General features: G+C 45.9%; 1 protein-coding gene across 1 annotated transcript in view; it reads right to left on the bottom strand.

Moving 5' to 3' along the window:
- SSH1 (slingshot protein phosphatase 1) overlaps positions 1–13958 on the bottom strand; it is a 94630-nt gene that overhangs the window by 72356 nt on the left and 8316 nt on the right. Inside the window, 1 exon segment of the mRNA XM_043977922.1 lies at positions 6881–6918. Coding sequence (XP_043833857.1) covers positions 6881–6918 — 38 coding nt within the window.

The following is a 13958-nucleotide window of genomic DNA, read 5'->3' as shown; positions in this document are numbered from 1 at the left end:
GAGGATCCTGCTCTTTGGAGGGTATTCCTGGAAATAATTCCCAGTTAGGACCAACTGAGTCCTTAGATACTGTGCAAAAACAGTGGAGAGAGCACAGAACTCACAGTTCACAGGATGTGAGTTTAGATACTGGCCCTTCTAGTTAATCTTTGTGTGACTTTGGACAACAACAACCGCAACAAAAACAATGCTTGAAATAATTTTAACCATTAAAATAATCTGAGGGGCAGCTAGGTGGCGCAGTGGATAAAGCACCAGCCCTGGATTCAGGAGGACTTGAGTTCAAATCCAGCCTCAGACACGTGACACTTACTAGCTGTCTGACCTTGGGCAAGTCACTTTACCCTCATTGCCCCAGAAAAAACCAAAACAAAACAAAACAAATAATATGAAAGAATAATAATAAAAATGCTTTCAAGTTTTTCAAAACACCTTCAATAGGATGTCACATATGTAACCGGGTGAAATAGGTGCTTCTATCATCCCCATTTAACAGATGGGAAAACTGAGACAGGGGGCAGCTAGGGGGTGCAGTGGATAAAGCACCAGCCCTGGATTCAGGAGTACCTGAGTTCAAATCCAGCCTCAGACACTTGACACTTACTAGCTGTGTGACCCTGGGCAAGTCACTTAACCCTCATTGCCCAGCAAAAAAGAAAAAAAAAGAAAACTGAGACAGACAAAGGTTAAATGACTTGCCCAGGGTCACAGTCAGTGTCAGCAGTGGGATTCAACTTCAGCTCCAACTGATTCCAAGACTCACAACAACCCTGGAAGGTAGCTGCTGTTATTACCCTAACCACTGCACCAAGCTGCCTCTCAATGCACTTCAGCTCCCTGGGCCTCAGTTTCTTTCTCTGTAAAAATCAGGGGATTCATCTTAACAATGCCTGAGATCCCTTCCACTTGTAATCCGTGATCTTGTGTCACTTATCCTCTCTGGGCCTTGGTGTCTGTATAGGTGGGGGGGCCGGGAAGTCTCTTCTAGTTTTAAATCTAGATCCTAACTCCCTTAAAGAGGTTTTAGGGCCACAAGTTTCTTGGCACATGTCTCAAAAAGAAAAGGGGGAGATGTCAGAATGAGTCCCATTAATTGTTTTTTTTTCTAAGTTCACATGACCAGGAGGAGCCAAACCCAGCTTCTCTGTAGCCCCTTACCTGACTCAATTTTCCGGTGCCCTGACTACATCAGAATGACATTTCCCACCAAACCCTAACTTGTCCCCTGATGGGAAGGAGTATGAGGAGGGGACAGGAAGGAGAGGAGAGAGAAGCATGTTTCTCTATGTAGGGTGAGCAAGTGATTAAAGAAACCACCTCAACTTATTCCACCAGAACGTGCATTCTGCCAGACAGGGGGTGCTCTCCTAGTCTAGCACTAAATATCCCTTCATTTGTTACTCAGAAGGCGGGTCCTTCCCTAATGAAGAGGTATCCCTAGTACTACCTCCCCCATTCAGCATTTATTAAGCATCTACTATATGCCAAGCACTGTGCTAAGGACCAGCAAGATGAACCAAAAAGTTAAGAAACACCCTGCTGCCTTCAAGAAACTTACCACAACCGGGGGACCACAACAGGAAGAGAGGTTAACAAACACAGAATGTACCAAAAAATAACACTATGTCATTTCAAGCCGGAGTGTGTTAACCAGGAAAGGCTTCGTGTAAGGAGTGCAAACGTGAGCTCCACAAAAAGGCAGAGGTGAGAACGGAGACCCTTCTAGGCCCGGGAGACCACCTGCGGAAAGGTTCACAGGTGGGGAACAGCTGGCTTGCTGACACCTACGACTGTGTGACCTTCCCCACGTTCTTTCACTATCTGGGCCTCCTCAGTAAAATGAGTGGCCAGATGGCTTCTGGGGGCCCTTTTGGCTTCAAACTGATGACCCCAGCAGGCCAGCTGGGCCTTGATGGGGACTGCGTTATAGGAGGTCATAGGAAAGAAGATGGGAAGAGAGGACGATAGCCAATTCTGTCAGTCAACACACATTGGTTAAGCACCTTCTATCTGCTAAGCTCTATGCTAAGAGCTTGGGATACAACGAAGGCAAAAGATGGTCCCTGCCCCAAAGGGTGTGTTAATCTAGTTCCCTAAGGGTCCACGCACCAGCCTGGTGACTTTCCAAATAAAAATATCTACCCCTCCCCTAACAAAGCAGGAAGTGTCTTCATTTTGTTTTTTCTTCCCCAAAGGCTTGGCATGATACCTGGCACATCATAAAGGCTTAAGAATGGCTCATTCAGTCATCGACTTGTCCAATGTCATACAAGGTATAGACTCTAGAACCCACGTCCTAGACTGAAAATAAGCACCTCTCCCATACTTCCATAGTACTTTTCAACATGAAGAACCCAAGACCCAGAGAGTCTAAGTCATGTGTGCAAAGACACAGGGAGGAAGGGGCCTGGCCCCAGGTATCTGGTGTAACGATTGGAATAACGCCACCTGCTGGATACTTACTGTAGAAGAGTTCTGCCCATGAAGCGAAGGTCTTTGAGGGCAAGACCAGGAGTCTTTTCTTTGGCGGGAGGAAGTGACGCGGACTAGTGGGAGGAGGAAGGAAGAGACTGGCGCTGACTCTGGGGCTCTTTCCTTTGGACTCTGGTGGAGAGCGGAGCTAGAAATGTGCTCTCCCTTTAATAGATAGGAATCTAGGCCTTTCTCTCTCTCTTTACCAAATTCTTATTCTCCTTAATAAATGCTTAAAAGTCTAACTCTTGCTAAAGCTTATAATTGATTGGCAACCACTCATTAGATATTTTAGACAGACTAGCTAGAATTTTAACCTTTAACACTGGGAAGCATGGGAGGGGACAGTGTAGACATCCTCTGTCGGGGGAGTTGGGGGAATTGGGGGGAGGGTTTCCCTTTTCTGCATCTCAGTTTCCTCTTCTGAAAAATGAGGGGATTTCTAGTTCTAAACTGTGAAGTTCAGAGAACAAGGCCACCATGATTGTACCACAGGCTTCATCTGAGAAATCAATAGTGGTTTCATTTCTTCCTTGTTTTCTTTTGTTTTAAATCAGACTCGTTAGTAAAGTGAAGTGAGGACGTTTAACAGCAAAAATAATGCTCTGAAATAGTGAGGGTTCCTTTTGTTTATGGGTTTGTCAAGATGGCTGCCAGGGTTCTTTCCAGCCCCTAAATTCTGGGATTCTGTGGTATTTCTGATGAGACAGTCAAAGATGTCCCCTGGGCGTGACAAAGAGGGACAGGTGACAACCCAAGGGATTCCAATCTCTAATAACTTTCCTGGGGCAATTGAGAGAAGACCCCTAAGCTAGCTCTAGATGGGTGTTAGGGCAGAGAATGTCAGAAAGGGTAGGAAAGGGGCTGTAGAACGTGGAATGTCAGGGCTGGGAGGATCCAGTCAGTCAACAAGCGATTACGAAATGCCTGATATGTGCCCTGCAACTGTGCTCATCAATAAGGCTACAAAGAAAGGCAAAAAAAAAAAAGTCTCTTCTCCCAAGGAGCCCACAGTCTAATGGGGGGCTTGGCACGTGCAAACAATTCTGTAGAGGATGAATTGGGAGAAAATCGGTAGAGGGAAAAGCATTAAGGGAAATGGGGAAAGGCTTCCTGGAGAAGGTGATTTTAGCTGGGATGTGACGGAGGCCAGGAGGGGCAGATGGGGAGGGAGAGTGCACCAGGCTAAGGAATTCTAGCCTGAGTCGGCAGATGGAGTAACTGTCTTTTCTGAGAGCCGCCAGAACAGGCCAGAGGCACTCAGGTGAGGATGAGTAAGGTATAAGAAGACTGGAAGAGGAGGAAGGGGCCAGGTCGGAGAGAGCTTAGTAAGCCAGAGGGGTTTCTATTTGATCCTGGGAGGAATAATAGGGAATCTCTGGAGTTTACTGATTAGGGGAGGTGACATGGTCACACCAAGAAGAACACTTTGACAGCTGAATGAGGGATGGAGTGGATTGAGAAGAGACCCTAGAACAGAGAATATCAGAGCTGGGAGGGGTCTTAGAACAGGGGATGTCAGGGCTGGGAGGGGCCTCAGAACAGGGGATATCAGAGCTGGGAGGGGTCTTAGAACAGGGGATGTCAGGGCTGGGCAGGAATTTAGAACACAGAATGGCAGGGCTGGGAGGGGCCACAGAACAGGGGATGTCAAGGCTGGGAGGGGCCTTAGAACAGGGCATGTCAGGGCTGGGAGAGCCTTAGAACAGGGGATGTCGGGGCAGCTAGGTAGCACAGTGGATAGAGCACCGGCCCTAGATTCAGGAGGAACTGAGTTCAAATCTGGCCTTAGACACTTGACACTTACTAGCTGTGTGACCCTGGGCAAGTCACTTAACCCCAATTGCCTCGAAAAAAAAAAAAAGAACAGGGGATGTCAGGGCTGGGAGGGGCCTTAGAACAGGGAATGTCAGAGCTGGCAGGAGGCTTAGAGGTGACAAAGACCAACTTCTCACTTTACAGATAAAGAACCTAAGACTTGTGACTGACTCACTCAGAGAGCGAGATGGTCCCCTTGGCCTGAAGAATAGGCTTTCTTAGCTTCCCCAGCTACAGGTTTTTCTATGAAGTCCCCATTCCCAATTCCTCTTTCTCTGTAAAGATCAGAAGATTCCCACACAGATTTCTGCTTTCCTATGCTCCGCCCTCTAACCTCATTCCCATACAGAAAGTCATCAAGGAAGTTCCTCCAGCTAGCCCTCTCTGCCGTGATCCATTACTGCCCTCCCTCGGAAACCTCAGCATCCCAGAGACTCCTGTGTCTACACCAGCTCGGAGCCACCAGAGCAGCTCGAGGGTGGGGCCGACCCCTGGGTGCAGAGTCCTTCCTCTGAAAATGTGGAGCCCCCCGCAAAGGAAAAGAGACTTTAGCATGTCCCAGCCCCTCTCCATTCAGCGGTCAGAGATTTTCCCTGCAAAGTTGACAACAAAGAGAATTTTTTTCCCACCCCAAACACACACACACACACACACACTCTCTCTCTCTCTCACACATACACACACACTCTCTCACATACACACACACATACACTCTCTCTCTCACACACACACATACATTCTCTCACACACATACACACACACTCTCTCACACACATACACACACTCTCTCACATACACACACACTCTCTCACACACATACACACACTCTCTCACATACACACACACTCTCACACACATACACACACACTCTCTCTCTCACACACACATACACACACACTCTCTCACACACACACATACACACACAGACCCACCCACCCACTCAGGCAGGCCTGGACTATTTCCCTGAAGTACACGTTGCCCTCTTGAACACACTGCTAACCTCAGAGCTCTAAACACACCCTTCTTACGTGTGGCACAGCAAGTCCCAGATTTAGAGAAATGCAGATTGGGTTCAAATTCCACCTCTGTTATTCTGTAAATGACTCTATAAAGGACTTACAAGGTCCCTTCTGCCTCTCACAGTTTTCCTCTGAGAGACCAATGCTGAGACTCAGCCAATTAGGTGGCATGGTGGATAGACTGTTAGTCAAGAAGTCCTGAGTTCAAATCCAGCCCCAGACACTTACTAGCTATGTGACCCTGGGCAAGTCACTTAACCCTGCCTGCCTCGGTTCCTTCAACTATAAAATGTGGATTCTAATAGCACCTACCTTGAAAGGCTGTTGTAAAAATTGAATAGCACAGGGGCAGCTAGGTGGTGCAGTGGATAGAGCACTGGCCCTGGAGTCAAGAGTACCTGAGTTCAAATCCGGCCCCAGACACTTAACACTTACTAGCTGTGTGACCCTGGGCAAGTCACTTAACCCCAATTGCCTCACTAAAAAAAAAATTGCATAGCACAGTACTTGGCACACAGTAGGTATTATATAAATATTTATTCCCTCCTTTCCCCAATATTATAGGACCCTAGAGCTAGATGGGATTTTGTTGTTGTTCAGTCGAGTATGATTCTTCATGACCCCATTTGGGGTTTTCTTGGCAAACATACTGGACTGTTTGGCCATTTTCTTCTCCAGCTCATTTTACAGATGCAGAAATGGAAGCAAACGGGGTGAAGTGACTTGCCCAGGGTCACACAGCTAGTAAGTGCCTGAGGTCAGATTTGAACTTGGTTAAGATGAGTCTTCCTGAGTCCAGGCCTGGTGCCACTTAGCTGCCCTGGATTTTAGGGGTCAATTGGTCTAATCCTTTCATTTTACAGTTCCTGGCATATAGACACGCTTAATAATTACTTGTTGTTGATTGATTGAAAATCATCTAGTCCAACTCTCACATTTTACAGATGGAGAAACGGAGGCCCAGAAGTTAAGGGATTTGTCCAAGATCACCTGAACATAGGTAGGAGCAGAGCATCAAAAATCTGGAGGCAGAAGGGGTCCGGGAGGTCATCTAGTCCAACTTCCTCATTCTCCAGATAAAGAAACTGAGGCCCAGGAAGGAGATAAGAGACTTCTTTCCAGTCCCCCTTCCCTAGTACCACACTGACTCTCCACCCTCTCTCTGGTTCCTAGGACGCCGATCATAACAAAGCTTGAGACCTTTAGAAAACAAACCAGCATTCAAACCACAGGGCAGGTCTCACTGCCTGGAGGAACACACACCCGTGTCCCTGTGTTAGCAAATGTGATAATTAGAGGTTACAGCTTGATTTTTGTTGTTGTTGTTGTTGGCTTGTTTTGATAAAAAGAGGAGTCTGGGCTGGGTTCTCCCAAACCCAGGAAAAAGCTAGGAGCTAGGAAATTGGGCGGCTGCCTTTTTAGAGATTTTCACCTGAAGAAGGGATCCTGGAAGCGGAACATGGGTGTCTGTGGCGGGCCTAGGTCAAGCTTGCCCTTGGAATCCTGGGATTCCAGACACATTTAAGGCAGGAGCAAGGAGGGAGGAGAAATGAGGCCATTTTGCCACTTACCTGAGGTTTAATTTTCGGTCTTCATCACTGCCAACCTCCTGAAAAGAGAGAAAAAGAGAGAATGAGTGAGAGAGTCATGGTCAGACAGGAATCACAGGTGGCAGGTACCATGCCAGCCCCCAAATTATCATTCAGTGATAAGGGGTCAGACCTCAGGTGTTGGCTACAGAGAATGGTGAGGGGCAGCATGAAACGGTGGTGACTTGAGAGAAAGGAAGACCAGAGTTCAAATCCTGTCTCAGGAACCTCTCTGGGCTTGGTGTGCTCACCTGGAAAATGAAGGAGCTCAGGGGCAGCTAGGTGGCACAGTGGATAGAGCACCGGCCCTGGATTCAGGAGGACCTGAGTTCAAATCCAGCCTCAGACACTTAACACTTACTAGTTGTGTGACCCTGGGTAAGTCACTTAACCCCAATTGCCTCGCCAAAAAAAAAAAAAAAAAAGACAGAAAATGAAGGAGCTCAACTCTGACCCTGAGGGCCTCCTCTAAGGATCTTCTGCTTGGCATGAAAGGTCTTCCCAACCTGGCACCCCTCCACAGCCCTTTCTAGCCTTCTCCTAAAATACTCTCTCTGCCTACGTGCTGACATTCCTCTTGGTCCTTCCATACTCTATACTAACAGGTATCCCTACCATAGCGCCCTGTGTACCTCTCATGCCTGTAACATATTTTATCTCCTTACCAAACAAGTAATTTCCTTGAGTGAAGGAGCCATGCATTATCTAAATTCTTTCCCTCTGTAATGACAAAACCAAGGGCTCTGCATAGCAGATGTTTAATCAATTTTTGTATTTGTAAAGGATGATGGAGGCTGAGGGATAGAAGGGTCCTTTAGAACAGAGAACATCAGAACTGGGAAAGGCCCTAGAACATGGAAGGTCAGAGCTGTGATGACCTTGGCATACAGAATATCAGAGCTGGGAGAGACCTTAAAACAGAACATGTCAGAACTGGAAGGAGCTTTAGAGCATGGGATGTGAGAGCTGGGAGGGACCTTAGAACAGGGAATGTCAGGGCTGGGAGGGGCCTTAGAACAGGGGGATGTCAGGGCTGGGAGGGGCCTTAGAACTGGGAATGTCAGGGCTGGGAGGGGCCTTAGAACAGGGAATGTCAGGGTTGGGAGAGAGCTTAGATATTTTCAGCCCAGAGGTTCCCAACCTATATAAATGTTTCAGACTTTCCCCTCTCCCCTTTATCTTCAGGACAGTAGCTGTCATCTTAGGAACTATTAAACAAGAAACTACAAGAAGACCCATACTAGAGAATTTAGTAACTCTTCAAATGAAACTATACTTTATTCAGCATAAAAGTATATTTCTACACCTTTGAAAACTTGGGGGGGGGGGTTGTATGTAAAACAGATTATCAAGTCTATGCTAATCATGAGTCACTTGATGGTTTGGTGGGCGTGGATGCACTCAATAATGCTTCTAATAACTCTGTAGTATCCTCATCCCTGCCCTCCCCACCTCCAGTCCAAGAGTTCAGGGCCCACAGATCAGTAACCAGTAGCCTTTAACGACAGGGAAACTGAGGCCCAGAGAGGGAATTATCTCGCCCAAAGTTGACACTGAGAGTCAGCAGCTGAACAGCAAGGTTCCTGGTCCCTGGGTCCAGTAGTTCCTGTCCCACTCTCCCACAATGACTGCCCCTACTTCTAAGGGGTTGTTCACTTCCCATACTAAAACCAGTCTACTGATGATATGAGTAACTGCCAAGGAATGAATATCGCTCAGGTATTGGGCTTTGGGAGAGCTGGTGTCACAGTGGATAGAGCCTGCAGTGAGGAAGATGAGTTCAAATGCGACCTCAGACACTTACTAGCTGTGTGATCCTGGGCAAGTCACTTAACCTCTATTTGCCTCAGTTTATCTGTGAAATGGGGACACAACCAGAGAAGGAAATGGCAAATCGTTCCAGTATCTTTGCCAAGAAAACCCCATGAACAAGTCCATGGGGTCACAAAGAATCCAACACAACTGAACCACAACAAGCTGGGCTTGGAGTCAGAAAGACCTAAGTTCAAATCCTGCCTCAGATTCTCATTAGCTGTGTGATGCTGGGCAAGCCACTTAAACTCCTTGGGCTTCAGTTTCCTCATTTTTAAAATGAAGGGCACGGACTGAATTCCTTGCAATGTCACTTCCAGCTTTAAATCTATGACCCCGATGGTCTCTAAGACCTCAAAACAGCACAGCTGATTAATTCCTGGAACTCGGGAACATTTCCTATTTGGCACTGTCTGAAAGCAGAAAGACTATAGCAGGTCTCTACCTGCCAAAGTTGTTTGGCCTTCTCTCATTTTTCTTTTGGTCATATTTCAATGACACAGTGATTCATCTGAAGGCCACTGGGGACGTCTAGAGGACAATAAACCCAATAACTGTCCACGGTGGCAGCCAAGGATCTGATCTGACCTCCAAGGGAAGGAGGAGTGATGTCTAGGCATGAAGGTTCCACCATTCCATTTCCTTGTCAGATGACATCTTGATTAATGGGATCAGTGCTGGGAGCCACAGTTTATTATCAGATCCATAGTGCCTAAAAGAGGGTGACCAGGATGCCTAAGGGCCTTGACCTCATACCATGTAAAGTGGTTGGAGGAACTGGGGAAGTTAACCTGGAAAAAAAAAAGCCTGTGGTCTTAGGGGGGCCATGCCATCTATCTGCAAATATCTGTTTGATTTTTTTAGTAGAACTGGTAGTATTCAAAAGCAAGTCTCTTTACTCCAAATCCTTGTGGATTTTCTACTGTACATGATGCTTTGCCCCATAAGTAAAATCTGGATAGATCAAGGCCTTTCTGGGAAGTGGCAATCACATTAGCAATAGAAGAGTGATGGACATATCCCCATGCACTGATTGTACTCCCCTCCTTCGCCCTTGTTGAACCAGTTCAATTTGACTACTCAAATCCCTGACTGTAGTGTCCTATCACCAATCATGCCTTGTCAAAGGTCAACCTTGGATTACAGCCTCAAAAAGTCTTCCCTTGGGGCAGCTAGGTGGCGCAGTGGATAGAGCACCGGCTCTGGAGTCAGGAGTACCTGAGTTCAAATCCAGCCTCAGACATTTGACACTTACTAGCTGTGCAACCCTGGGCAAGTCACTTAACCCCAATTGCCTCACCAAAAAAAAAAAAAAAAGTCTTCCCTTGATCCATATACCTCCACAAGCTATTGTCCTAGATCTCTCTTCCCTTTCATGGCTAAACTCCTTGGAAAGGCCATCTACACTTAGTGTCCCCTTTCCTTTTCCTCTCTTCAGTCTGGCTTCCAATCTCATAATTCAATTGAAACTACTCTATGCAAAGTTGCCTATCATTTTTCTCTCTCTCTCAAAATTATTTATTTTAGCACTGTTTTTTTTTAATTGAGTTCCAAATTCTCTCCTTCCCTCCTACACCTCTCTTACTCCTTGAGAAGGTGAGAAATATATCAATTATACATGTGATATTATGCAAACATTTTCACATTAGCAATGTTACAACAAAAAAAGCAAGAAAAATGAAAATAAAAAATTATGCTTCAATCTACACTCAGATGACATCAGTTCTCTCTCTGGAGGTAGACAGCACTTTTCATCTTAAGTCCTTTGATTGTCTAACTTGGATCATTGTATTGATCAGAAAAGTTAAGTCATTTACAATTGATGATCAATAGCATATTTTTCTTACTGAGTACAATGTTCTCTCCTAGTCCTGATCACTTCACTTTGTATCAGTTCATCATAAGTCCTCCCAGGTTTTTCTGAAACCACCCTCCTCATCGTTTCTTATAGCACAGTAGTATTCCATCACAATCATATATCACAACTTGTTTAGCCATTCCTTAACTGATGGGCATCTCCTCAATTTCCAATTCTTTGCCACCACAAAAAGAGCTGCTATTTTTGTATATATAAGTCCTCCCCCCCACCCCCAACACACTTTTTAAACCTCTTTGGGATACAGACCTAGTGGTAGTGCAATTGATCAAAGGGTATGTGTTGTCTTTCCTTTGGGCATAGTTCCAAACTGCTCTCTAGAATGGCCGGATCAATTCACAACTCCACCAACAGTGCATCAGTGTCCCAATTTTTCCACATCTCCTTTATTTATCATTTTCCTTTTCTGTCATGTTAGCCAATCTGATAGGTGAGGTACCGCCTCAGAGTCCTTTTAATTTACATTTCTCTAATCAATAGTGATTTAGAGCAATTTTTATATGATTATAAATAGCTCTGATTTCCGCTTCTGAAAACTGCCTGTTCATATCCTTTGACCATTTATTGGGGAATGATGCCAATGATCTCTTAATTGCCAAATCTAATACTAGTCTTTTCTCAATTCTCATTCTTCTTGACCTCTCACTGTTGATCAACCTCTTTTCCTAGATAGACTCCTCTCTCTGGGTTTTTTGGGACACCTTCTCCTGGTTCTCCTCCAATCTATCTGACCATTCCTTCTGTCTCCTTTGCTGCATCCTCAAGTCCATGGCCTCTAACCATCCCTCAGGGCTCTGTCCTGGGTCCCCTTACCATCTTCATTTATATTATTTTACTTGGTGCTCTCATCGGCTCTCAATTATTAATTAATTATCAATTAATTAGATTCAATTATCTCTAGGATCAAGACTTTCAAATCAACTTAGGGAGCCCTAACCCTTCTCTTGATCTCCAGTCTCGAATTTCCAACTGCCTACTGAACTGGATGTTCCAAAGACATCTGAAACTCAATATAGCCAAAATATAGCTCATTGTTCTTCCCTCTAAACCTTCTCCACCCCCTTCTACCTTTCTTATAACTGTTGAGGGCACCACCATCCTCTCAGTCCTTAAGGCTTCCAACCAAGGAGTCATCCTGGACTCCTCATTATCTCTTACCCCCCAGATCCAAGCTGGGGCCAAGGCCTATCAATTTCACCTCCTCAGCATCTCTTGTCCATTTCACTTTTTCAACATCTCTGGTCAATTTCACTTCTGCACCATCTCTTGTCCATTTCACCTCTGCAGAATCTCTTGTCCATTTCACCTTTGTAACATCTCTGATCCATTTCACCTCTGCAGCAATTCTCAAACCTTTCTCTCCTCTGGTACTGTTATCACTCTGATACAGGTCCTAGTCACCTCATACCTGGATTGTTGCAATAGCTGCTGGTAGCTCTATCTGCCAAGTTTTTCCTCACTCTAATCCTTCCTCCCTTCAGCCACCAAAGGGATTTTCCTAAAACTCAGGTCTAATCATGTGCCCCCACCCTCCTCATAAACTCCAGTTATGTCCCTATCACCTCCAGGAGCAAATACAAAATGATGTCCGGCATTCGAAGCCCTTCATAATCCAGCTCCTTTTTATCCTTCCTGTCTCCTTATACCCTACTCTTCAATCCAGTGACACTGGCCTCCTGGCTGTTCCTCCCACCAGATATTCTACCTCCAGACTGGGCATTTTCATTGGCTGCCCCCCTGTGCCTGGAATTCTCTCCCTCCTCATCTCCCCCTCCTGGTTTCAAGTCCCAGCTAAAATCCTACCTTCTACAAGAAGACTTTCCTGGATCCCCCACCCCCATCTTAAATCTCCAATATACAGCCTGTCAATAGCTTATTTATACACAAATGCTTACATGTTGTCTCCCCCATTGGTTTGTAAGCTCCTTGGGGGTCAGGGGCTGTTCTTTGTGTCCGTAGCACTTAGCACAGGGTCTGATATATGGTAGGCACTTAATGTTTATTTTCCAAATAAATCCCACAATTTGTTTCCTTTTCTTCTGGAAGACAATGGAACTGGAAGAAGTGTCCACTAAAAATAGATGCTATCTAATTTCAACCCAGTTGCCATTTGTCTGCAAGTATTTGAAGGGTTACCACTAACAAGAGAGAATAGATTCTTCTTGGACCCCAAAGGTCAGCTCATCTAACTTCCTCATTCTACAGAAACTGAGGTGGGGAAGGCAGAGTGATTTGCTGAAGCTTACACAAGAAATAAGCATCAAGGGGCAGCTAGGTGGCACAGTGGATAAAGAACTGGCCTTGGAATCAGGAGGACCTGAGTTCAAATCCAGCCTCAGACACTTGACACTTACTAGCTTTGTGACTCTGGGCAAGTCACTTAACCCTCACTGTCCCCCGCCCCCGCCCCCACCCCACCCCCAAACAAAGAAAGAAGCATCTATAGAAGTTCTTTGATTAGAAGGATTGTTTCATTCTTTGTGTCACCAGCACCTAGCATAGTGCCTGGCATACAGCAAGTGCTTAATAAATGTATGCTCATTGATTGACTAATATATAAAGAGAAGCTAATATTATCAACCTCATTATCGTGGTTTTAAAAGGTGATGATTGGGGCAGCTAGGTGACGCAGTGGATAAAGCACCGACCCTGGATTCTGAGTTCAAATCCAACCTCAAACACTTGACATTTACTGGCTGTGTGACCCTGGGCAAGTCACTTAACCCTCATTGCCCCACAAAAAAACAAAACAAACAAAAGGTGATGATCACTTGGTCACTCCTGGAATCGAAGGGAAAATGAATGCTCTTTCACAGAATCTCGGAAGAAGGAGCCACCCCACACATATCTGCCCCCAAACCTTCTGTACAACATTTCTGACAAATGGTCATTTAGCCTCTCCCTGAATATCTCCAATGGGGGCTTGCCCACCACCTCCCGAAGTGACCCATGACCCTTTGAGACAGCTCTGGCTGAAGATTTTGCTGGTATCTGGCTGAAACTACCAGGCACGGGGTGTAGTGGACAGCGGGCCGGACCTAGAGTCAGGAAGACCTGAGTTCCAGTCCTGCCTCAGGCATCTGCTGGTTGAGGGATTCTGGGCAAGCCTAGTGGTTCCTTCTGTAAGCTTGAGCAAGTCACTCCCCCACCCCCACCTCCGGTTCTGTAGAATGAGGAAGTCGGATGAGCTGGCCTCTGAGGTCCTACCACGCTCTAGAACCTGGCTCCTAGGCTTTCTCAATGGCTTACAAAGCACTTTCAAGAGACTTTGCTCCTTAGGCTTTTGTTCTCTCCTCGGTAAACTGAGGGAATTGGGCTCCCCGTCCTTCTGACTATAGCATTCAAAGGGTTAAGAGCTCCCAGGGCCATCTG

The sequence above is a fragment of the Dromiciops gliroides genome, chromosome 1 (assembly GCF_019393635.1).
Source record: "Dromiciops gliroides isolate mDroGli1 chromosome 1, mDroGli1.pri, whole genome shotgun sequence".
Lineage (NCBI taxonomy): Eukaryota > Metazoa > Chordata > Mammalia > Microbiotheria > Microbiotheriidae > Dromiciops > Dromiciops gliroides.
This window is presented reverse-complemented; position numbering and strand designations above follow the sequence as displayed.